Here is a 26,190-nt window from a genome sequence, read left to right on the forward strand (position 1 = left end):
TAAAGGGGTTTGTGTGGAATTTGGATGCCCTTTGTTGTCTGTTCCTAGGAGGTAACTTATAAACCCTTGGAATTTACTGAGTGACTGGAGTGTCTGTGTAATTCATGGTGGGCCCTTAGACCACATCTGAGAGTTTATATAAATGAGATGACTCAGAACGGGAACTGGCTGTGCCAGAAAGACCAACCACGTGATTAGTGGGTTGGGGCTCTGAGCCACGTAAGATCAGCCTCATTTCCTGGTGAGGGAAGGGAGCTGGAGATCAAGCTCAACCATGTGACCAAAGATTTAATCAATTACACCTACTCAACAAAGCCACAATAAAAACTCTGGACACCAAAGCTCCAGTAAAATTTCTTGTTGGCATTACTCTGGGTATTGTTATGTACTGATGTGCCAGGAGGACAATGCATCCCTAGGAAGGATGGCAGCTTTGTATTTGGGAATCTCCCAGATCTCACCCTATGTGTCTCTCTGTTTGGCCTGTTCTGATTTGTATCCTATTGCGATGACCGCACTGTAGTCACAAATATAGTGCGTTTGTGAGTTCTTTGGGTCATTATAACAAACTATTTGAACCTGCAAGAGTAGTGGGAACCCTTGAATTTGTAGCCAGATAGTCAGAAGTATCCTGAGGAACCTCCAATTTGTGGCTGTTGTTTGAAGTGGGGATAGTCTATGGAGGACTTTGCCCTTAACTTGTGAAGTTTGGCCTGTCTAGGTAACTGGTTTCAGAATCATTGTGGGTACATAATCAGCGTATGTATAATGGACAACATACTTAGGACTAATAGAAAAAACAACATAGGATTGTTTCTGATATCGATCCTCAAAAAAACACTCATCCCAAAGCACACTCTCAAACTCAGTGAAAACAGTACAGAGGGGTGGGGGTGGGGGTTGTCATGATGCAGTACAGATACTTGTTGTCTCCTGACTAGAGACTGATTAAGACTATATAGAGAAATAATGAAATTTTTCATAATTAATTATGAAATTATGAAATTTTTCTATAATCAGTCTCCAGTCTTCCTCAAACAATCTTCCCTGAACACAGTTTTTGTAAGTATTGGCTGGCTATAATCTTGAATCTGTCTTTCTTCCAGTCAGTATCTGGAATGTTCCTTTTATAGATGCTCATATGGATACAGAGGCACATGCTTGAGGAGATCATCAGGAGGAAACATTTGGGTTGACTCTCTCTTATAAAAACTGCGTAGTCAGTGATGGGGTTCAGAACATGCCACCCCAAAATACGGTACCTTAGCCAAAATAGCAGAAGCAGGAAGCTCATTTTTACCTTCTACTTCCCCTTTTCCCCTAAAGCAGATCATAAAGCCTTCCTTCAAAAGGTACCCTCGCTTATACCTGGAGGAAAGGAACATCCTGATCTCTGAAGACACAAGGATAAAGAGAAGAATATGAACTGACAGGTTTGGTTAAGTCCTCTCCAGTTTCTTACCAGATCATAGCCCCCTTGTCTAATCATACTTCCCACCACTACCCACTTCTTCATCACATTTAGCATAAAAATGCACAGGTTCTTGTTTCTTTGGGTCTTCATCTCCTTATGACAGCTCTTGTGTCAAGTAAAACATACTAAATACATTTTGTATGTTTTTCCTTTGTTAATCTGTCTTTTGTTTCACAGGTCTCAGTCATGACACTAGAGGTGAATGAGGGAAAATATCTTTCCTCTTCTACATCGTAAGCACAGACTAGAACTTGCATGAAAAATTATTTGTTACTCAAAAATGACTGAAGAGAATACCCACACACTAGACCACAGTCCACTAATCCTCATCCATCCTCCTAACACCAACTATTGGCTTCCAAAGTTGTACCTCATATGTTGTGGTCACAATTTTTTTTTTTAAGACACAGTCTTGCTCTGTTGTCCAGGCTGGAACGCTGTAGTGTGATCTTGACTCACTGCAACCTTCACGTCCTGGGTTCAAGCGATTCTTGTGCTTCAGCCTCCCAAGTATCTGGGATTACAGGCATGTTCCAGGATGCCTGGCTAATCGTATTTTTAGTAGAGACAGAGTTTTGCTATGTTGGCTAGGCTGGTCTTGAACTCCTGGCCTCAAGTGATCCACCCACCTCACCTCCCAAAGCGCTGGGATTACAAGAGTGAGCCACTGAGCCCAGTCATGGTCATAATTTTTTAATGGATTAAATTTTAAGTAAGGTGTTACCAGATGCCTAGCCCTTTTTTGGTGGGTATCAGAAAATTATCCAAGGAACATCTGGCAGTCAGTGACAAAATTTGCTGGCATGTTCTCCAGACAAACTTTTGGCAAAATACAGATGAAGATAACTGTTATACTGAACCCCAAGTTTCTCTTCAAAGAATCAGTATGTCAGTATGTTCAGCTCTCTTATTCTTTAATTCTCCAAAGTTTAACTTCCTTGTACTTCCAGTAAACAACCTTCTCTACCAGTCATAATCAGTAGTTCACATCTGTTCCCTGGCCTCTGGTTCCATCCTGACTCATCCCAGTCACCTGATCCAGTCACCTTCTCTAGTCACCTTCTTTGACCAAGGTCACCCCTGGCTACCTGCTCTGATCCACCTGTAACTGTCCTTCCTGCCAAAACCCTCACTCTGCCACTCCAGCTTGGACCTCTGCTCTCTTTAAAATACCAGTCAACTGGTATTAGTCTAGCTTGTGCGGTCTAACCCTAGCCAATAGGGGAACGACACAGCAGTAGGGATGACCCCTGTCAGGCATAAGTACCTCCTCCTGCCTTGTCCAAGTATGTGGCCACCATTGTTCCATCTGTGAGCTGCACCCTTCTATAGAAGTAAATTGTCTTGCTGAGAGGATTTATCTTCGAGTGCTATTTCTTTTGGGGCATTGAAATTTTACTTAAAACATAGCCAAATACTGCAATTTAGTGATACAATAATTGATAGGTAAGTCAACACCAAGATTAAATACCAAGTCATAATAAAAGGTTTTAGAATTTATGACAACTAGCTGACAGGATCAATAGTCTCTTGAAGCTATACCTCATTTAGTAGACAGATACATATGTATTTGTACATGTGCATACATACTAAATACATATGTATGTATGTATTTATCTTTTTGAACTCTATAAAAGGAAAAAAAAAAAAAAGCATCTACCTTAACCAAAAGTAGCACTTAACCACTAAGATACTACTTAAAATTAAGCAGGGGAAGGAGGAGCTCAATTTCTACTTAGGATAAAGATAGATACAAAAGAACATTCTACCAATGACAAAAAGCTGAATAATCAAAAAAATTCAACTGGGAAGCCAAGGTGGGTAGATAATTGATATCAGGAGTTGGAGACAAGCCCGGCCAACATGGTGAAACCCATCTCTATTAAAAATACAAAAAAATTAGCCAGGCATGGTGGCATCCATCTGTAATCCCAGGTACTCGGTAGGCTGAGGCACAAGAATTGCTTGAACCCAGGAGGCGGAGGTGCGGTGAGCCGCGATTGTGTCACTAAACTGCAGCCTGGGTGACAGAGAGAGATTCTGTCTCAAAAAAAAGATTTTTTTAAATAACTTATTTTGAGTTCAAAGACCTGAAGTTACAAGGCAACTAGACGAAATGAATTCTAAAACGTGATTAGCCTCTCTGAGGAGAGACGCAAATGCATGAACTATTTCTTTCACCTTTGGCAGAGCATGGGAGGAAAAGGCAAGTAGCAAGACAAAAGCTTGTACTTTAAATAAATCTTAAAGGCAAAATCCCTGGGAGTCCTAGACATAGGGGTCCCCAACTCTCCCATGGGCTTCCTCCAAGTTCTCAGGAGAAAGACTAGGAGTAGGGCAAAGAGGCATGAACACGAGACCTTTGTTGTGAACAGGCATGAACCCTAGCTTGCTTCTGAGTACCATTCTTCAGTACACAAAACAAAAGCTATAAGCTGCTGGGAGAAGGACCCAAATCCTGTACTGCAAAGTAGACAATGGCTCCTTCTAGGGATGGGGCCAAAAATGTTGAGAAATAAAATAATTATTCCTGAGTTCTTCTTCTAGAAGGTACCTGTGTGTGTATTAGTATTCTAGGGTGTAAGAGCTGGATGTAAGGACAGGCCTGAGAGAACCTAACCTGCAGTTTGTCAAGCAAGTTTTGCAATGCACTTTCCTTAGAACATTCAAAAAAAGTTATAGGCATGCATTGGGTGAGAAAAGATTTAAATATTAAATAATTAAATATTTAAAATACTTCATATTTATGAAAATGAAGGTCTTTTCTTTTAAAAGACAGGGTAGGTCAGGTCTGGGAACAACCTGATAGAAAAGGAGGCAGATGAGGAGACCTACAGTACCACCCCTTGGTCACTGTGCTCCCTGAATGTCTAGAGAGCAGTGAATATTTAGCGTGCATTCCCTTTTTGCTTCCATGCTGTGGTTATAAAACAGCCTCTCTAGAAAAGGGATAAAAACATGAACATTCAGAAATCTCAGGGGAGAGAAAACCTTAAACAGCAAGCAGTTCAGAAACAGTTTAGGATTAAAGTTTTAAGCCATTAATTAAAGCTCAGGATAGAAAATAAATAGTAGGTGGTCAACAAAATGGAAACTTAAAAGGAAAGTAACAAAAATTAAAATTCTCATTAATCAGATGCAGAAAAAGGTCTGTTTTGTTGATACAAAGGAGTCACAAAATACTAGCTTTCTTTTGAAGCGACTTACAATACCAGAACCAAGAATGTAGGTCAAATGGCAGAGCTCCCTAATACATATGGACTGCTGATGAGCCTCTTCTCTTGAAGAATGTGAGCACTCAGAGTTTATCAGTAGAAGCACTGGAGAAACCGGACTGGCATTCCTTTGAGGAACTGACATCAAGGCATGGAGGATGGTCTATCAGTTATCAGTAATTAAAAAGAGGGGCCACTGATGCTTCTTTGCTATCTAGTCCTATATTCCATCAGAGTAAATACATTTAAAATATAAAGAAGATAAGGTTTTTTGGTTTATTTTTTGGTGAAAACAGTTGAGTTGGGTACTCCAATCAGTTAAAACATATTTTATTCAGTAAACATTTCTTAAAGGCTCATTAAAAGTTTAGTATTACATTGGGCTCTGTAATCTATGACTTCTATTTGGTTATAACCTCAAATTCAGAATAGGTTGAAATCTTTCCTACCCCCTGAGAAAGGAATTTCCAACAAATTAACCATTCAACATAACTACTGAGTATCTACTTTCCAAAACATTGTAGCTGATAGCTAAAGTTAATCCTCCACAGAAGGCAATTTTTCCTCAATCATTTCAGCTATATGAATTACTCTACATGTCTTTAGCTTCCCTAAGCACTTTCAAAGCATTCCTCTGTCTGTAGTACCATTCCAGAGGCTCATCTTCTCCAAAAACTCTTCCCTTCTCCTTCAAAAAAGCTTCTTGTTACTATTATTATTTTTAGGGAACAGAGTCTTGCTTTGTTGCCCAGGCTGGTCTCCTGAGTTCAAGCGATTCTCTCACCTTGGCATCCCAAAGTACTGGGATTACAGGCATGAGCCACTGCGCCCGGCTCATGAGATTCTAGAGAAGAGCATTCCAAGAAGAGCAAACAGCTTGGTGTGCTTGAGACATAGCCAGTATGGCTGGAGTACAGTGAGCACAGGAGAAAGTGGGTGAGAGAGACGTGGGAGAGTGACTCAGAGAGGCATGCACCTGCTCCTTTGAGATCTTGGTAAAGAGTTTGAGTTTTTATTCTAAACAAATTTGAAAGTATTGGATAATTGTGATTACTAGTTACATGATGTGAATAAGTGAACATTGTCTAAGTTACTGAAAGAATTTTCAAATTGTTTCAAGCTGAGGCTGGCTAAAGACATAATACCATCTCCTCTTGTTCTGCCTGCCATTTCTTATCTCTTCTGACAGTAAGATGGTATTTTCATTTTAATCCCACTCAGTATTATGGTGAAATTTTTTTTCTATCACATCTTTTATTCTATCTGATGTAACATTCAATATGAGGAAATTAAAGTATAAAAAGTTCAGTAAATTTCCACTAATTTAAGGATTAAAAGACAAGTATGGTTAATAAAGTAAAATGGAAACATGAATAAATTTTTTGTACAGATAATGATATATAGCTTCAACAACTTTCAGAATGGAATCTGCCTACAACTGACTTAAATATTTTAGAAGCCCTCACACCAGGGGTCAAATAAAAAGCTACTTTTTCCCACCCCTCAAAATCCCTTTTAAGTGTCAAAAGGGTCACTGAATAACACTAGGAATGACTGATCTGTTTGCCAGAGTCTGATAACTTGAGCACTTGAATTTAGTTAGCAATATACTCAAACAATATATTAAATAATACTTAATATACTTAATCATACACCTCTACATGTAGAAGGCAGGATAACTGTACTGAAACAAAAATTATTAATGGCACAATGCAGTTTCTTTAAAATCAATCAATGAAATCTACCTTTCTCATCATGAGAGATGATAGAAAGTTAACTTTGTAATATTAAGGATCTTAATAAATAAACGAGGAAATGCCATCTATGTCAATGACTAAAATAAGACAGTGAAACATAAAAGACGGAGAAATTTCTTAACTGGATGATGACATACACCCCCAAATCCATGAGATTTGATCTGACTAATATCTCACCTTCTTGAAAGATATCAGTACCTCCCACCATTTCTGAAACTGCAATGATAAAGGCAACAACCATCTGCTTGCTACACAGGATGGCAATACAGTATTTTTCTTCTACTTTGAGTCTTACTGAGATAGCTTTTGAAGAGTGCCTTCAAAACAGAATGGACAGAACATCTAAAAAAATGAACTAGGAGAGGAAAAAATGGGATGAATTTAATAATTCATGTGGAATATATCATCACAATGAAAAAAGAAGGTAGATGTACAAAACAAAATGAAAATGCAAGAGTTAAACACACAAGAAAATAGAAAAGCCAAATTCCTATTTGTATTAAAAGTATAAGAGAATTTAGCTTAGGTAGGAAGAGAAGGACTTTAAAAAATTCAATAGGTGGCCATGGGAGATTGCAAAATACCCATCTTTTAGATGAAAAAGGAAAAAGCTGTCAGCATGGCATAGCTCAGTATAGTATTACCAGCCTGAGGAAGTATTTTCCTGTATAAACTCAAGGTCAGGTATAGCACTGTGTTTCTCTAAAGACAGAGGAAACTCTGAAAACATACTATTTTGTGTTTTATAAGAAAATATAAGAAGCTTAGTCCCAAGAGAATAAGAAATTCCTATCTACTACTGAACTAAGATAATAGGAAATCAGTTTTTCTTTAAAAAAAAAACATATGTATTTATATCCTGTTCAGCCATTTTCACTAATTCTAACAAATGTCAATTTAGAAAATGTCACATGTGGCCGGACACAGTGGCTCACACCAATAATCACAGCACTTTGGGAGGCCAAGGCAGGTGGATCACCTAAGGTTAGGAGTTTGACATCAGCCTGGCCAACATGATGAAACCCTGTCTTTACTAAAAATACAAAAATTAGCTGGGTGTGGTGGCAAGTGCCTGTGATCCCACCTACTCCTCAGGGGGCTGAGGAACGAGAATTGCTTGAACCTGGGAGGCCGAGGTTGCAGTGAGCCAAAATCATGCCACTGTACTCCAGCCTTGGCGACAGGGTGACGTTCTATCTATTAAAAAAAAAAAAAAAAAAAAAGTCACATTTGATCTTTCATTCTGAGCAAATGTGACAAAGTATTCTGGTACAATTAGAAAGGGAATGGTGGCTAGGGTTGGAAAACAGGAGTTTGAGTTGCTTCTCTTTCTGTTTAAATACAGTTTATAACCATGGTTGTGTACAAGTTTCCTACTGTCCTTGACCTTGCATTTCCCTTTAAACAGTGGTAACACTCAACGAGTATATATACAAAATTTCAGGTAAATTTTAAGTCCTTGTTGAAGATGTTCAAAGTGGTAAACCTTATGACTCAGAATAATATTGTTTCAGATTGTGATTACATTTGTTTCCCAAAGAAAGCAGTCATTAATCTGAAGGTTAAACTCACTCAAAGGTCATTGCAGTTAAATTGATCTCTGTTGCACTGTTAACAACAATGTTACTTTCAATGGGAAATATTATATTTAGGAAAGTATTATTTTAGACGCAGTATTAGAACTTGTAGGTACTGTGCCTCAAAGATAGGAATTATGCAAGAAAGGTATAAATATATACTGATTTTTTTACTTTGAGATTACTGGCATACAGTAATTTGATCCTTTATGGAAAGTGTCTAAAATCTATATTTTAAAAAGTGGCATGAGGAAGAACAATCTTCTCAGTGGGACATATGCAATTTCATTTTGTTGTTGCTTTATTGTGGAGAGAGGTGAGACACATGAAGTAGAATTAAAAACAGAAAACACTGTTTCTCTCCTGAAGATAAATTTGTTATATATGTTAAAACTTTCATAAAATATTTGTAGTTGTCATGAATGATATCTCAAACTGACATCTGAAATAGTGATTTAAAAAAACCTTCATACAGTTACCTTTCACTCTTTCCCAACTTAGTTAAGTTATATCTCACTACTGAGAGCTTATGAATACCACACATTTTCTCCTGTAAGCAAATGGAAAACTCAGGATTTTTTATGTTGAAGTACAAAATATAATGCAGTGATTATAGATGTCTGCCTTGGCTATATTATATCTTTGTTAATCAGAGATATCTAACTATATGGCTTTATAGAAATGCAAGCCAATACTTCAGGATTATATTTCAGTTCATACTTTATGAGCAAGTCTAAGAGAAGAAGCAAAAGTGAATACTCTTAACTGCTGAGAGACATCTAATCCCTTAAGGAAGACAGATTTTAAAATAACTAACTATAATTTAAAAGCCAAATAAAATAGTGTGTTAAAAGAGGTTAGAAGAAGTTATTAATTTTAGCAAGTGGCATATGGGAAACTTCTGGAAAATGTGGCAGTTGAGCAATGCCTTGAGGGATATGTATCTATACAGGTGGGGGCTGCCATTTCTCGTTCACAAAGTAGAATCCTGAAAGTACCTAAAATACTTGATAAATGTGAGAAAAGTAATGTTTATATTACAGTCTAAATTTCACAAGGGCAGGGATCATTGCCTTATTGCCTGTTTTATTCACTGCTATATCAATAGTATTTAGAAAATATCTGGTGCAAGTTAAGTATTTGTTGAATGAACCAATTAACTGGACACTGGGCAATTGAATGAAAAAGGGGGAAAAACACTAGAAATGCAGTCTGAGCCTAGAAAACCTTAAGAACATGAAGACAATAAAGAACAGAGCAGGTTTCTGAAGAGGAGAATAGGGCCAGGCGCAATGGCTCACTCCTGTAATTCCAGCACTTTGGGAGGTTGAGGTGGGAGGATCCCTTCAGCCCAGGAGTTCAAGACCAGTCTGGGCAATATAGTGAGACTCCATTGCTATAAAATTAAAAAAAAAAATTAGGTGGGCATGGTGGCATCCACCTGTGGTCCCAACTACTAAGGAGGCCAATGTGGGAGAATCGCTTGAGCCCAGGAAGCAGAGGTTGCAGTAAGACACTACACTCCAGCCTGGGCGACAGAGGGAGACCTTGTCAGAAAAGAAAAAAAAAGAATAGAGTGATTTATGTTATTTATTGATTAGTATTTATTAATATTGAAATTCTGGAGGCAATGTCAATTGCCTGAAGAGGAGAGCCTATAGACAAGGTAAGTATGAGTATGGAAGTGGGACTTGAGACTCAGCTGGACCTGGCAGGATTTGACAAATGACTTAGATATAGGGGTGGGAAAAAAAGGAATGAATTAAATGCTTCTAGAGATTTCCAAATTGAGTGAGCAGAAGAATGATGGCATCACTATATAATAAAAGGAGAACAGGCAAATAGCAAGTTCTGGTGGAGGAAAAAAAAAAATCAAGTTCTGTTTTCAGGCATATTAAAGTGCTGACTTGAAATCTATATGGAAAAGTTTCACATGAGGAAATTCAGATTTGGTGTTCAGAAGTGAGCCAGGATGAAAGCTGTGGATGAACTCAATCTGTGAATATTTACTCTGCTTACTCTGCACCAGCACTAACATTGAAGCCATAGGCATAACAGTGGTAGCTATATGGATGTGCATGCCCTGAATGTGGGATAAGATCTTGCGAAACATACATATATATATTTAAGAGAAAAGAGGGAAAAGAACCACTGGGCGAGACTAAGCTAGATTGATGAGAAATAAGAGAACGATGCACCAAGATTAAGGGAGAATTTTTAAAGGAAGCTAAAGGGAAGGTGTACGAGCTACTGAAATCCTTGAGAATCTTCCTAATTCTGTAGTTCCCTTCAGATTATGGATGAAAATATTCAAAAAAGTGTCAAGTAGGAATCAAGCTCTTCAAAAAGAAAACTGGGAACACATACAAATCTTGCAAATGTCAAGAAACCAGTGAAATCTCAAAGAAAGTGGAAAAAGAAATACGGTTCTAGCACAAAATCTGCTACTGCAATTTTCAGTGAATCATTAAACTCTATATACCTCCAGCCACTCACACAGAAAACAGAGTTTGTTTGTTTAAAATGAGGTTTGGGGGAAAATAACAATACGAATTTAGGAGCATAGGGAGGACTAGGAAGGATGTTTAAATATAAGACATAGTTTCTGTCCTTAAGTTACAAAGTCATTTTGAACTAAGAACAAAATATACAAAGGTACTTAAACTATATGCTTTACTTAGAGTTCCACAGGAAATAACAAATATTAAACAATAACACATATGCAATCATCATTAATGCAAATCAGGTCAGTAAATGCCCTACTGATACTCTGGTTTGAGGGTCTTCCTCATAGACTTGAGTTGAGATCCTTAAGTTAAGATTCTCAAGATACTCAATTCAAGATCCTTGAGTTGAAATATTGAGCTGGGGTCACTCAAACATCGACTACACAATACACTCATTATCATAAAGCAGTTTGATTGGTTTAAATTATACATTTTAGAAACTAGACTGAAATTCTAATTAATAAAAAATTGTTTGATAAAGTATAATTAATAGCAACATAAGGGAAAAAAAAAACCCACCAAGCTGTGGTAGAGTGGGTGATGTCAAAACCCTCTGACTGTATAATTCTCCTAGGATGAGTTCTTGCAGACTATAAGCCAAGGGCATAAACATCTTTAAGAGTTCCAATGCATGATGACAAAGCACCTTTCAGAAATGGAATACCAGTTTACATTCTTAAAAGCAGCTGAAAAAGTACTTGTCTTGACATTCTTGCCACCATTTAGTACTGTTATTTTCAAATCCTGTTAACTTGACAGAAGAAGAAAAAGTATATTGTCACTTTTGTTTCACTGAATGATTTAGGCTTCTTTCTGGACATGCTTCTTACTGATTTGTAAAGTTCTTTCTGTATAAAAGAGATAGATCCTATAATCATTGCTAACACCCACAGAAGAATCACCCTCACTAACTTGATGCTTCCAGACTACATAGCATAAAATTGTGATTAACTGGCTAATGGCAAATTCAGCCTGCCTTCCTGATGCTTGGCAAGGCTTTTTTACTTTTTGGTGCTCCTCTAATCAGAATTCCAGTGGCTGGCTATTGTAAACCTCCTCTGCTTTCCTTAAACTCCAATCCAAGCCTGAATTCCCTTCCTGTAGGCTTGTCAGACCATGAGCATCCAGGACAGAGAGATTCCCAGAGTCTAGAATAATAGTACCAGGCACATGAGAGACCAGATAAATAATTACTACACTGGCATGGCATGGCATGGCTTAAAAGACATATATCGGAAACATTTGGTTTGAAACTCTAGCTTTGCACCTCATTCACCATGCGTTCCTGGGCAAATTAAGCTTCCTATGCTACATTTTACTCATAAATAGGATGGCATTTAATAGCTACCTCACAGGGTGCTACGAAGCTATGTACCAAATACAAGGCATGGCATTTGGCCGGTCATCAGTCATTGTTAGCTTCCTTCAATCCCCAAATTGGTCTGATCTTTCTCAGGATTTGACAGCTTGAAATTGATTTCTACATAGCTACATTTACTATCTTTTCTTCATGTCAGTCCAATGGGCAATGAGGACACATTAATGGGTATTTATACTACAAAATCAAGTTCCTGGCACTGAAGGATTTGCACAATTTAGCTCCATTTTACCTCTTCAAATTTATCTCATACTCCTCCCCGTAAAAAATTTTCTATCTAAGCCAGAGTAGACTTTTACTCAATTTTCCTGAATGCACCTTGAACATTTAGATGTATATGTATCTTCCTTCCATTCTCTATGGCTCTCTTAACTATCCGAATGCTTCTCATTGTTAAGACACAGCATTATTACTGTTATTTTTATTGGCTAACATTTATTAAGTGCCTTCCATGTGTCAGGTAGTAGTCTAAGTGCATTATATGTTGCTAAATCTTCATAAGCCTGCAAGACATTCTATCATTACCTCTATTAAGCTCTAAAAATTAAACATTAAAGATTAATTAATAACTAAATATTTATTATTAATTATTAAATATAAAATATATATTTATATATTTATATTTTATATATTTATCTTTCTTCTTTAACTAGACTTTGCACTCTTGTATGAGATGAACTATGCCTTGTACAGGCATCTTTGTATAGGCATCTACTTAAGCAGAAATTCAATGAGCATGTATGGATTAATTGGATTTTCATTCTTATTTTGTTTCTGTAAGATGCCACAATGCTCACTGTCATTAAATGTATCACTTTATCCAACTGTAAAGTAAAGAAGTTCACTTAAATGCAATATATATAGGTATTTTTAGAGATCTGAGTCCATCTGCAGACATACCATAAAGATTCTGCATGCCAAAGAAAAGAATGGCTGAAGTAGTAGGGTTTGAGTTCTTATAAATAAATCCTTAGGAATACTAGGATCATGACAGCTTGATTATTCTTAAGGCCACTGTTAGCAACAATGAGAAAATACATGTAAATTAAAAATTATGAAGCAGTACATGCAACTAACATTCATAAAACATGATAGTAAATTGACCCTTGTCTTGCAGATTTCAGCAATGTCTTACTGCTGTAAGGAGAGAAGAGAAACTCAGGACGTCCAATTTCTTTACTGCAATTGTTGTATAGGAAAAGCATAACTTTTCTTACCTACAAATCAATATTCAACGATATCACCTTCCCCTGCTGGAAGAAATAATCATTTGGGATGTCTACAAAATAAAATGTGTTTCCAGGGATTCTCTAAAATTATATGACTATGGTAAGTAGCATTTATTTTCCACCTAGATTTCTTGAGGATATAGTACAAATGTTCAAATTATCTCTTTCATAACAGATTTAGCCAAGTCCAAAGACACAAAAAATGCTTACAAGAAATCACTAAAGGTTTTTGCTCAAAGCAATAGGAAAAAAGAAAAAAAAGAACTCACTAAAGGAGCAGCAAGTCAACCTCAAGTAATAGTTGAGATTAAATCACAAAGAATAGGAACCTATGTACTCTTAAATAAAATTAACAATTTAAAAAATTACTTTCTAATTAACTTATGAAAATAAAAATTTTCATGATTGTATGTGCTGTTACTTTTTTTAAAGGCTAAAGATGCTGAGGGTTTCAAATTAGCTTGCTTATAGTTAAGGCTGAAAACAAGAAAGGCTACTAGGCAGATTAAACCATATGCTTAATTCATAAAGGGAAATAAAAAAAATGCTAGTGCATAGCACATTCCAGTGAAGGGGAGAAAAAAAGGTTAATCAATTCAACTCAATTTTAGCTGAGGGCATTTTTCCACGACTACTGAACTCTAGCATGTGTCAGGCAGCTAAAATTACACTAAAATGTGTCAGTTCTGTTGTTATTTTAGAGATAATCCAGGAAGCAAAACAAAGCCAAAAATTCTCTCTGCATTTTAAACATAAAATGCTTTAATTTTCTGTCAAGTGTATACGTTTTTCTGTTTTAAGATCTTTTGTATTGTTTCCTTTTTTATGTCCACTTGAAAGTTTCCATAACAGAAAGTAAAAGAAAAAAAACCATGATTTTGTATGTATTTATATGTATTTTCAAGACATTATTCACCCTTTAAAAACAATTCTTACCAGTCTCTGTTTCTGAAGCTCTTCTCGAAGAATTCTATCTTCTGGTAAAACGTCACATAACAAAAAATAATTTTCTTGTTCTTCTGTTGAGAGGTTAGGAAAACAAATAAGAAAAAAGATATTTACCATTTTTTTCCCTGAAGGACTTCTTAAAAAATACACGTTTGTGTCTATCAGGATCTCTTTGACACAGAATTGTTTTAACTTTATTCAAGTTAGGCCAAATAAATGCATCAATTTAAATTAAGCTATCATGAAAGTAAAAGCAATTCTAATATAAGACAATAAGATTATTCCTTTGAATTTTGGTATTGTAGGGAAAAGATGGTAGCGAGAATGCATACTTACCAAATGGAGCAGTGGAATTAATTCTTATCACACTACAAAAATCTGTGATGGGCTGTTCAGTGAACCTTTTCCTCCAATATAAAATGTACCTTAGAACAATACAAAATAAGGAATGATGAGAAAACTCAATATACTATTTACTTTAGAATGCTTTATAAGCATATTCAGTTATCCCAAAGCAACAAATCAAATGTTAACTTAAAACTGCTTTTCTAGCAGTTTTTTTGTGAATACAAAGGCAGTGGAGCATTATAAAAGTATGAAATAAAGATTTAATAAAAAGGAATTACCATGTAAGGGCATGAAAACACCTAAATTTACTTTCCCCAAATTCAATAAACATACATGTAGAAAAGTTAAAATATATTTTTTATGTGATAATGAATTTTTCTGAAATAACATCTAAGTTTATGTGTCTTCAAAATGTAGTAATGATTAAATAGACTATAACACATTCTGCAATAAAGAGAAAACTGAGTGGTTATCTTATATATAAATAGTGAATAATGCAATGAGAAATAGGTCTAAATTCAATATCTACGTAACAAGATAGAAAAATTCCATACGTCCGCACTGTGTCTGGAATGAGGCAAATTTAGACTTTGGGGAAATAGCCTAACTTACAATTCTTCTATCTAATGAGCAGAGTTAGAAGCAGCACACCAGCTAAATTAAAAACCAAAGCATAACACCCAGACCTGCATATGTGATGAAAGAGGGGGTAAAATGACAGGATTTAACAAGTGGTTCATCCTTCCATTTATCTAACAAGATTTATATTGGCAATTGCAATGTCATTTATTGAATGGTACCAAGAAGAGAGTGTTATCTTCACAGGGAGAAAGGAAAAGGAAAGGTTGACTCTATAGCTCCCGATTTATCAGGCCACACAACTGAGGGATAAAACAAGTAACTTATACCAACAAACCAAAGCCTTATACAGAAATGAGACATTGAAATAGATGAAGTATATGGAAAGAGTAGGAATTTGGACATTTTAAATGGCTTGACATAGCACATCTAGGGAACGTTTTGGAAATAGTAGGTCCACAGTAAATGTTTTAAAGAAGTAGAGAATTTGAAAATTCCTGTAAAGTTCTCTAAGTAGTCCCCTATTCCCAATATTTTGTCCCCTTTTTATTATTTTTTCTTAACATTAATTTTCCATTCCCATGGTGCTCTATGGAAAGGGCATTTGTGTATTAGAAATCTATGCTGGCGAGAGGTCTGGGAGAAGAGAGAAATATGACGAGCTGACATCTAATAAAAATACATTGAATAAATACAGAATATGTGAGAAAAGGAAGTCAATGAATAGTGCATAAAAACAGAACGCCATGTTTAAGTTCTTCTTCTCCTATACAACCATACTATTAACTTTGATGTGTAAGTAAGGGGAGAACCCTTTCCTTATAAAACAGTGCTAGATTTTGTCCTAAGAGATCTGAAAATGACAATCTTTAGCTCCCATTGAGCCTTAAAATACATGAATGATGCACGCTACTCTATGGCTAACTCACTGGCTTCCATATTAGAAATCTCACAAGGTGGCAAGTGCATATTGGATACATCACAGCAGAAATAGAGAAAAAGTTCCTACAAAAGCTGGGACATTATTTCCTTAGCCATCCTGGGCCAGCTTCAACACCTCGTACTCCTCAGTCTCCTACATGGCTAATCCTAGTCTCTATCTTTCCATTCCTTGCTAGTTGCTTTCCCCTCCACTCCATGGGAGAGAGGAAAAAGGGAGAAAGAGAAGACAAGAGGAGGCTTAAGAGAATAAAAATGACATTCGTAATCCTTATTCTCCCCTCAGTACATTTTCTATTCCAAAGTGGTGACAGGGATGAAGGAAAACTGTCGAGCCTATACTAGAGATGTCAGCAACAGAAGATGGATTATTCTTCTAAATTAAAATATAGACATCCATTTTCATGACTAATCAAATTTGTACATGGCAGAACCAGGTGCTAAGATAACTGACTTCAAAAGGCAGGAAGGCCAAGTTTCCTCTGGAGATTCTTTATGGCTATTGCTAGAATACACCAAAGAGAGGATCATCAGTGCTGGTTGCCATTCCACTGAGGACTACCTGGATGATATCCTCTAGACAAAGCAGAATGGTCAGCCCAATATAATTATTTCAATTCTGGGTCTAGAGCCTGTTGAAAGGCAGTGATAATTCCTTGAATACACAGACAACTTTACTTTGGAAAATGTTCACAGTCTTAGAAAAGTATCTGTGTGAAACCATGTGGAACAGATGACCAGGTAAGAGCTTTGGATCCTAGTGAACAGGCTGCTTTTTGAATTATTAATGACTTTTTTTTTTAGATAATGTCTGGCTCTATTGCCCAGGCTGGAGTGCAGTGGCATGATCTTGGCTCTTTGCAACCTCTGCCTCCTGGGTTCAAGCCATCTTCTACTTGAGCAGCTGGGACTACAGGCATGCACCACCATGCCCAACTAATTTTCCTATTTATTAGTAGAGGTGGGGTTTTGCCATGTTGCCCAGGCTAGTCTTGAACTCATGAGCTCAAGCAATCTGCCTGCCTTGGCCTCCCAAAGTGCTGGGATTGCAGGTGAAAGCCACTGTGCCTGGCCATGACTTTTTTTTTAATGGACAATCGATACTGTCCATTGCTTATCTGCACAGATCTTATGCTAGAAGCAGTTTTACTTTTTAAATTAAGACAGTCATCAAAGTATCATAGTTAATGTATTAATTATCACCCCAGAAGCAATGGTGAATACAGAAGCAGGGACTTTGAGTTAAAAAATATAAGCCTAAATTTAAAGTTATTTAATCTTTCTGAAGCTCAGTTGATTCATCTGCAAAATAAATTGTTGATAATTAAATAGAATAATGCATGTAAAGCAGTGTCCAAAATTCTGGGTGTTTAAGATATGTGACAGTTATCACTATAAAAAAAGTAACATATTTAAATGACTAAGGTAGTGAAGAATTTATGTTTATTCCAGGGACATAATGGGACACACAACAAATTCAAAACAAAAGCAACAATAACATTCCAGCAAGCATTTGATGAAAAAGACAAAATAGTTATATTAATAGTGTCAGAGGGCACATATAGGTAGAAGAGAAGAATGATGATGGTGACAACAATGACAATTATTAGCAGCTACCATTTAATGAGTCCTTACTTGTCCACAGTCACACAATTAAAATGTTAGATTTGAGATGTGAACTTTGTCTCTCCGGCTCCAAGGCCAAACTCAGTCTTCTACAACACAGTTCCTCTATTGTCATGTGGGGACCATTCGGTACAAGAAATGCAGAAAAGGGAAGGCAGGGACAGGAAAAAGCCCCTACAGTTAAAGTTGTAATAGAGAATTGAAGCATTTTTTCCCCTCAGAGACCAGTGAGGTCACATAGAATGCTTTTTGACAAGGCAGAACCAGAAGTACAGAAATGAAGTCTGAAGAAAAACAGAATGTTTTCCCTTTCTGAAAGGCATGCTACTTAACAGTAGCCTTCAGTCTGAACTGCTCCTAAGTTGCTACCGAAGGGCTGAAAATTGACACCGGCTGTTTGGGGCTGTTGATTTGGAACTGCTTAACTAGGCAAGGAAAAGGCGCAAAGAAGTTCCACTACAGAAGTAACAAGAGCCTGATTCCAATAATCAGTGGGTCTCAGTCTCCAAAAACTTCTATGTTTGGGTACTGTCTCTTTGATGTCTGAAGAGAAGAATCACATGACATGCTTATTTTCTATGAGAGTTTACTTCAAGGTGATATACACAAGGGAAGCAATTAGTGACATCAATTGACTTAAAATCATGGGGAGATTCTGTCTAGCAGAACCTCAGTTGCCTTCCTCAAATAGGAAGTGCTTCCCATGGGATAAAGCAGGTAATAGGTTAGTCCAGGAGGAACAAAGTTGTCATTTGAGTGTTCTCTTTCTAACCAAAACTTGGGTGACAACATCAAAGAAAAAAATCATCTGTTACAAAGCAAAATATACCCATAAACCACCATACAACTTAAATATATAAAATTATGCATCATATCTTTCTGTGGTATACTATGGACATCAACAGCAACATACATTTGACCTATGTCTAAATTGGAGTAAAGAAACATCCTAGTCATTAAACACATATCAGTGGTTTTTAAGCTTATAATTAGGAGGTGTTAATAGTGTCAGAGGGCACATATAGGTAGAAGAGATGAATGATGATGGTGACAATAATGACAATTATTAGCAGCTACCATTTAATGAATCCATACTTGTCCACAGTCACACAATTAAAATGTTAGATTTGAGATGTGAACTTTGTCTCTCCAGGGGCTCCAAGGCCAAACTCAGTCTTCTACAACACAGTTCCTCTATTGTCCTGTGGGGACCATTCAGTACCAGAAATGCAGAAAAGGGAAGGCAGGGACAGGAAAAAGCCCCTACAATTAAAGTTGTAATAGAGACTTGAAGCATATACATTTCCTTTTGGATGGTAAGGGCATTCAAATAAATTGTAATCAATTGAGTGACAGCATAAAGATAACAGATCTTCAGTACATGCTTCTTGTTGTATTTTTTCCTACTCACTAGAACATACTGTTCAAATTTAAGAGATCATTTAGAACTTCTCTTCTGTATTTTTTCCAACTTCTTTAGTTTACTGAAAGCTACAATTGTAGCTACTCAATATATAAAGGCCACTAGGAAATAACGTGGTAAACTAAGTTATCAAAGTATTTCATACTTTATTAAAAATCCAAGTAAAAAAGTAATTAGGTAATCAGCAAATACTATTTTTCTTCAAATCATATCTCATGGGATTGTCTCACGAAAAATCCTTGTAGCAATATCTTGCCTGCCCACCCCCACTGTAATGGGTATGCTTATTGACATAGGCATAAAGATTTGAAATATGGTTGTTAATTAAGTAGCAGTGAATGTGTGGAATTTAATATAGAAAAGGGTAAGAAATAAGAAGTTAACATTTATTTTTCAGAGCAATTTTATCTACTGAATAAAGCTAGCAAATAGCTCAGTATAAATAACTATGTTAAATGGACTCAATGGAAGACTTCTATTTTTGTTTTTATTTCTTCTGCCCCAGGATGTGTTAGTGTTACTTTGTTTCAAAAAAAAAAAAAAAATCAAATATATTTAGTATGAAAACTTATAGCTTACTTCTTGAAAACCACTAGGTAAGTCTATCTCTTATTATCATCTTTATTACTTATTATACTCAGAAGTAACGATTCCTCTTGAGTTCTGAGTGAATGTGTTCATGCCAATTGAACCTCGCATGTTCCCTCCTCCCAACCCTATGCCTTATAACTTGTTTTCTAAAGTTAGAAACAAGTTACATGATATTGAGAATATTCCACCTTAACTTTGATCATACCAATCAATACTTGGCTTGTTTGGGAGAGGAATTTTTAGTTTCCTTAACTAGTAGGAGGTTACTATGTAAAGGAGACTGGATGTAGTCAAAGGTATTTAAAAGCAACAGAGTTTACTCAGATACATGCCTGGTCAATTAGAATTAATCACATTTTTAACTGCTGAGAGTAAAAATTTTATTTAATTAGAAGGACAGTTGACAAGGAAAATCTAGGTTTCCATTTTAAATACATGTTAATGATACACTTTAGAAAGCACTTATATCAGATACGCATCCTTTTCTTTTTAATTAAAGCATCCACTTTACTGTATATCTGCATTTATAGAATGAATAATCCCAACATTTAATTACTAACTCCTAAGTCCCGAGACCTAGTAAATAATTCAATTTTCCTGTCCGTATATGGATAACAGAATAAGGAGATTAATAACAGTAATACAAATAGAGATTGATTAGTACAAATATAGCTACTTACCTCTGATACATAAGCACAAAAGAGAATACAGACATTCCTCAGACATTCCTTACATACTTTACAGGCAGAGGAGAAAGAAAAATCTTAAACTATTCAATTATTACTGGTAGATAATAATTTTTTAATTCAATTCCTGAAGAAAAATTTGTGTTTATATGATAGAAGAGAATAAAGAGAATAGTTTCACGGCCAGCCACCGTGGCTCACACCTGTAATCCTAACACTTTGGAAGGTCGAGGTGGGCAGACTGCTCGAGCCCAGGAGTTCTCGACCAGCCTGGGCAGCATGGTGAAACCTTGTCTCTACAAAAAATCATAAAGAATTAGTCGGGTGTAGTGGTGCATGCCTGCAGGAGGCTGAGTTGGGAGGATTGCTTCAGCCAGGCAGACAGAGGTTGTACTGAGCCAAGATCATGCCACTGCCCTCCAGCCTGGACTCAAAAAGAAAAATAAAGTTTTCCCATGAAAGAAAAGCTGATTAATAGAAACCTTCGCAAAGAATAACCCATGTAGTATTTCTTTCAATTCCTTTTTTTTTTTTTTAAAAGAAAGGCAGACTGCCACATGCAGCACCTCATATGGATGTGTCTGGAATCTTGGAAGCTTGACTAACCTACATTCTCCTATAAATGGACCTTCAGAGCTTGTCTGGAGGTTCTACCAGGGAAGGACAGCTACTCGTATACCCTTGACCAAAGATTGATCCTCTTTTATTGGGGATGGTTGTCCTCTTCGACTGAGAGCACAGCTTTGGGAGGGATGCACATGGAGTGGTGAGGGAGGAAGGGGGCAGCCGCTTAGCCAGCCAGATCAGCCGAATCAACCCTAGTGATGAAGGGGGTGACAGATGTTGCAGCCAGATTGCTCTCAAATTCCATACTCTGTTTTATGTAATATTCAATAACCTTATGAGGGCTGGTGTTACTTCCATTTTATAGATGAGGAAACAGATGCTTAGAGTAGTTAAGTAGCTTGCAGGAAATCACAAAGTTAGGAAGTATGAAAGCCTGCATTCAACCCCAGGCTTGCCTACTTTCATAGTCAGCTCTTAATAATACAGCTTGCTGTTCTGTAAGACCTATCATAAGAAGGAAGCTGTTTGCTAGGAATGTTTTATATGGCCTGAGAGAAACAGAGTTTAGATGCACTGGTATTCAATGTCTGGGCTACTCTAATGTTTTGTAAGGAAATCAAGACAGAATACCTCAAAATGGGACCTTACCAGATACACCAAATTTTATGCTTTCAGTAACTGTACAGCCAATGACCTGTTGATGTTGCCTCTATGGAAAATGCTTTCCAAGTCTCAACCAATCATAACATGAACGTAACTACTCCACTATAGCTGCTTCAGGGAAGGCATTCCCTTCCCTTCCCTTCCCTGGACAACTACTTCCAGAAATTATAAATTGGGAAAAAAGGAATCAACCTCATCACAGCACTTAAACTGAGATTTGTTTGGGCATTATCCCTTTGGCTTGAAAGGCTCCAAGGATCCCTTCCCAAACACTGCCTTTTGAGTGTCCTGTTGCAAAGTCTACTCTGGAATTACTGGAAGGACCCACTCAGAGAATGTCTATGGCCTAAAACATGAGACATAATCTGATAGACTACAATCTACAATCTCATGGAATGTTGCAAAGGGAGTATTATCTACTCTTTGGAAAGTTCATCTCTTTTGAGAACTTGTAGGAAATAAATTAGTATGTAACATTCTCAAATAAACTTATACACTATTAAGAAAAATAATGCAAAGATTTTTTTAAAGTCTAAGAACTTGGCTGGGCATGGTGGTTCACACCTGTAATCCCAGCACTTTGGGAGGTTGAGGCAGGTGGATCTCCTGAGCTCAGGAGTTTGAGACCAGCCTGGCCAACATAATGAAATCCTGTCCCTACTAAAAATACAAAAATTAGCTGAGCATGGTGGCAGGTGGCTGTAATCCCAGCTACTCGGGAGGCTGAGGCAGGAGAGTTGCTTGAACCCAGGAGGCAGAGGTTGCAGTGAGCCGAAATCACGCCACTGTACTCCAGCCTGGGTGACGAGAGGAAAACTTTGTCTAAAAAAAAAAACAACAACAAAAAACCCAAAGTCTCAGAAGTGCAAAAGAATTACAAAGTTTTTTCTGAAAATAAGTATGTATTTTCATATTTGTATAGCAATTATTTTATATATAGATTATGTCATTTCTTTAATAAATAATAAATTTAATTCTCTTTCTTAAGAGACAGGGTCTCATTCTGTCACCGAGGCTGGAGTGCAGTGGTATAAACTGTAGCTCATTGCAGCCTTGAACTCCTGGGTGCAAGCAGCCCTCCTGCCTCAGCCTCCCAAATAGCTGAAGCTACAGGTGCATGCCACTGATTCTAGCAAATTTTTAAATTTTTTTGTACAGCTGGCATCTTGAACTCCTGGCCTCAGGTGATCCTCCGATCTTGGCCTCCCAAAGTACTGGGATTACAGACATGAGACAGCACACCTGGTCAAATTAATTTCTTTTAAGGACAAAAACAGAACTTACCTTTGGAAATCAGCAACCAACTTGACATCAGCTATGACAATCTTATGCTCAATAATCATGTGCTTCAGAAGTTTGTCTTGTTCAGCCACAGGAAAATGTTCTTCACAGAAAATACAAGTCACAGATGGAGAACCTTCTAAAGTGGTGGTGCCACCTGAACTTTCTGGCAGGGAAAGTGGCTCCAGGATACAATCCTTACTGTCTGGAAGAGACAAAAAAAAAAAAAAGAAAGAAAAGAAAGAAGAAAAAAAAAGAAAGAAAAGCTGAAGCCAACTCTTCATATGGATGATTTCTCATCTCCCGCATTAAAAAGATCCTAAAGATATTTACATGTATCCAAAAAGAAAAATACATGGTGCTAGAGAGTAGGATACTTTATTATAATTTTAAAGAGCTTTTGCAGCCCAGAGGCAGGGAGTATTGCGAAGCAGCTCAAATTCTTCATTTGCTTGCTTGGATTGGGGAAACCCATTTGTCAGGGCAGCTGTTTAAGCATTCTTCTTGGACACTGGCCAATGGCAGCAATTCCTGGGGTACTCGCAAAGGGGAAGGCTGCAACACTCTGGGTTAAGGTTCTAATGCTCAGTTGTGACCTACGGCTGAGAATCATCACATTAAGGGATATAAATAGTATACATTAAGGCTACAGATGATGCCAGGCCTGTCTTTTAAGCTGCTTCCTGTTGCACCTGCAAACTCTTTCTTGTTTCCAATTATTTGACACAAATAAAGAAAAAGACAGTTTTCACGCTGGGTAGACATAGTATGTGCTGGGTGGCCCTGATGATAATTTTTTATGCTGATTTATGTTTATCATTTGCCTATTATACAAGTATGTATTACAATTCAGGCTTCTGTGAACAAATAGATGAACGCTCAATCATTAGACATATGTGATGTGGTAGACATTTTTCCTGGCTGTATTATTCCTTTTCCTAACAACATCCACAGTATCGTTAAGAGCTGAAGTGTGTAAAGTCTATGTCTCTCATTTCAGGGCCTAAAACCACAGCCAGTTGTGACAGGAGCCCCCTTGAGTCTGCCAGAGTGGACGTCTAGAACTGTCACCTTAAACAGGCTATTTAGTAGTTACTAATCAGGAAACTGGGGTAAACAAACTAGGGTAAGACCTCTGGCATTTTCAGAGGGGCGGGCAACCTTCTTCAGAGAGAAAAGAACGTTCTTCAGAAAGAAAGATGGCTATGCCACAGACAAGTTTTCAGAATTAGATTAACATTAGTTCTCCTGTTAAAGTTTCCTATTTTTATCTTACTTTATCTTATTTTTAAAGGCATTTTAAATTTATAAATTGATTTTTTCTTTTTTTTTGAAGCCTACAGCACCCAGTATTCCCAGGTGGTCTCCCATCCAAGTACTAACCAGGCCCAACCTTGCTTAGTTCCCGAGATCAGACGAGATCTAGCATGTTCAGGGTGGTATGGCCATAGACAAATTTATAAATTAATTGAATCAGTCGCCAGTACATTGCTGACCATATGTTAAGAATTATATAAATGATGTAAGAAGGCAGCATTCATTCATTCACTTAACAAAAATCAACTGACTGTCTACTGGGATGTTCAACGTTGCATGATATGGTCATTATGGTCATTGCCACCAAGGTTAAAGTGCTCACAGGTTGTTTGAAAGTACAAACAAGTTAAAAATATACAGATGGAGAATGTACAGGGTTTACAGGAGCAGAGTTTGGGAGAGTCACTAAACTGAGCTGGAGAAGGAAGGTGTCCTATAGGAGAGAACCTCTAATACATTACTCATACATACTCTAGTTACATTAAAGTATGCTAAATCAGACTGCTTATCTTTGTTCACAAAATTACTTACTAATATCAGAGAAGTTGAAAACACATAGGATATACATAACAGTAGGGAGAATATTTAAAATACATAAGCACTTTAGAAGCACTATTAACAAAACTGGCATTATCAATGACTATATTTATTAAATTAGGTAATGAAATCAAGGAGTTCTGGAATTCTACAGTTCTTCAGTTGTAGGTTATATTTTTTAGTAGTAGATTAGCTTTCATAAAAATTTAAACTCAAATGTGAAAAACAGAATGGGGAAAGAGAGATAAGTAATATACTTATTAAACTCTATGACAGTATTTTATATCCCCTAAGTATACAGTAACGAAAGGCAGCATATTCTAAACAAAGGTAACATTAGTAAACATTACCTGCCATGTAGGAAATAATAAGTACTATATGACATCCCTTCCACAAATTTAATTGAGATATATATATATATATATACACACACACATATATATATAAATTTATTTTGTTTTGACTGCTGAAAACAAACCCATAGCATTAATCATCATCATCAATAGCACAACTAACATTTATTGGCTACTGGCTATTTGCAAATTACCTGTAAAGTGCGTTAGGACATTTTCCTACTTAATTTTAACTATCTTATTCAGTAGTACTACTACAATCCAATCTTCCAGATGAGAGAATTAAGATTTAGAAAAATTAAATAAGTTCCCAAAGTCACAATGTTAGTGAGTAGCCGAAGCATTTTGAGTTGAGCCTAAACTCAAACGCTATGCAATTCTGTTCCCCGTACCAAATGCCATTTCTCCAACTCTGTTTCTTATTTAGTATGTATGTTCGGTGCTGTGAATTTATATGTACATATTTATAAACTACTTTGAATTTATATGTATTCTGCCAATGTCCTCCAGTCTCCCCGATACCACCATAGCAATTCTTACACAAATCTCAGTAGCCCACAATGTCCAAAAACCACTAGAGTACAGTTCAAGACCATAATTTTATTTTTTTCCCAATGTTTTATTGTAATCTATTATTCCTCTGTGGTTTACTTGTTTTTCCCTTTTGTATGTCTAATGCTCAGTTATTCTTTTTTCAAATTATTCCTAAGAGAATGGACCTAAATATTCACATATAGAAGAACCAAACTGCCTGTGGTTACTGCAAAGGTCTAGAAACAAAATCACGAATATGCAAATGTCATGCAAGAGAAACTTGTGGTTTGGGAGGTATTAAGTTGTATTTGGGGGCTTGAGTTACTATGTCACAGATTCTCACTCTGTTACCCAGGCTGGAGTAAAGGGGCACAATCTCAGCTTACTGCAACTTCCATGTCCTGGGTTCAAGTGATTCTCCTGCCTCCAAGTGATTCTCCTGCCTCAGCCTTCCAAGTAACTGGGATTACAAAGCCCCGCCACTATGCCTGGCTAATTTTTGTATTTTCAGTAGAGACGAGGTTTTCGCTGGCCTGGCTGGTCTTAAACTCCTGACATTAAGTGATCCTCTAACCTCAAACTCCCAAAGTGCTGGGATTATAGGCATGAGCCACTGTACCCAGCCAGAAAATAAGTTTTAATATAACAATTTTAGATAACA

General features: G+C 36.8%; 1 protein-coding gene and 1 pseudogene across 4 annotated transcripts in view; both read right to left on the bottom strand.

Annotated features, from left to right (window-relative positions):
• ZNF277 (zinc finger protein 277) overlaps positions 1–26,190 on the bottom strand; it is a 144,942-nt gene that overhangs the window by 31,162 nt on the left and 87,590 nt on the right. For 3 of the 4 annotated variants that reach the window (XM_032275675.1, XM_032275677.1, XM_032275676.1), the window contains exons 2-4: positions 22,792–22,993; positions 14,422–14,510; positions 14,074–14,156 (exon numbers count right to left, since the gene is read on the bottom strand). In XM_032275675.1, coding sequence (XP_032131566.1) covers positions 14,074–14,156; positions 14,422–14,510; positions 22,792–22,993 — 374 coding nt within the window. The remainder of the gene's footprint in view (positions 1–14,073; positions 14,157–14,421; positions 14,511–22,791; positions 22,994–26,190) is intronic. The other variant, XM_032275678.1, reaches the window with a different exon arrangement.
• Positions 24,123–24,241, bottom strand: LOC116550492 (annotated as a pseudogene).

The sequence above is a fragment of the Sapajus apella genome, unplaced genomic scaffold (genome assembly GCF_009761245.1).
Source record: "Sapajus apella isolate SASKATOON/1434 unplaced genomic scaffold, GSC_monkey_1.0 scaffold7, whole genome shotgun sequence".
Taxonomy (NCBI): domain Eukaryota; kingdom Metazoa; phylum Chordata; class Mammalia; order Primates; family Cebidae; genus Sapajus; species Sapajus apella.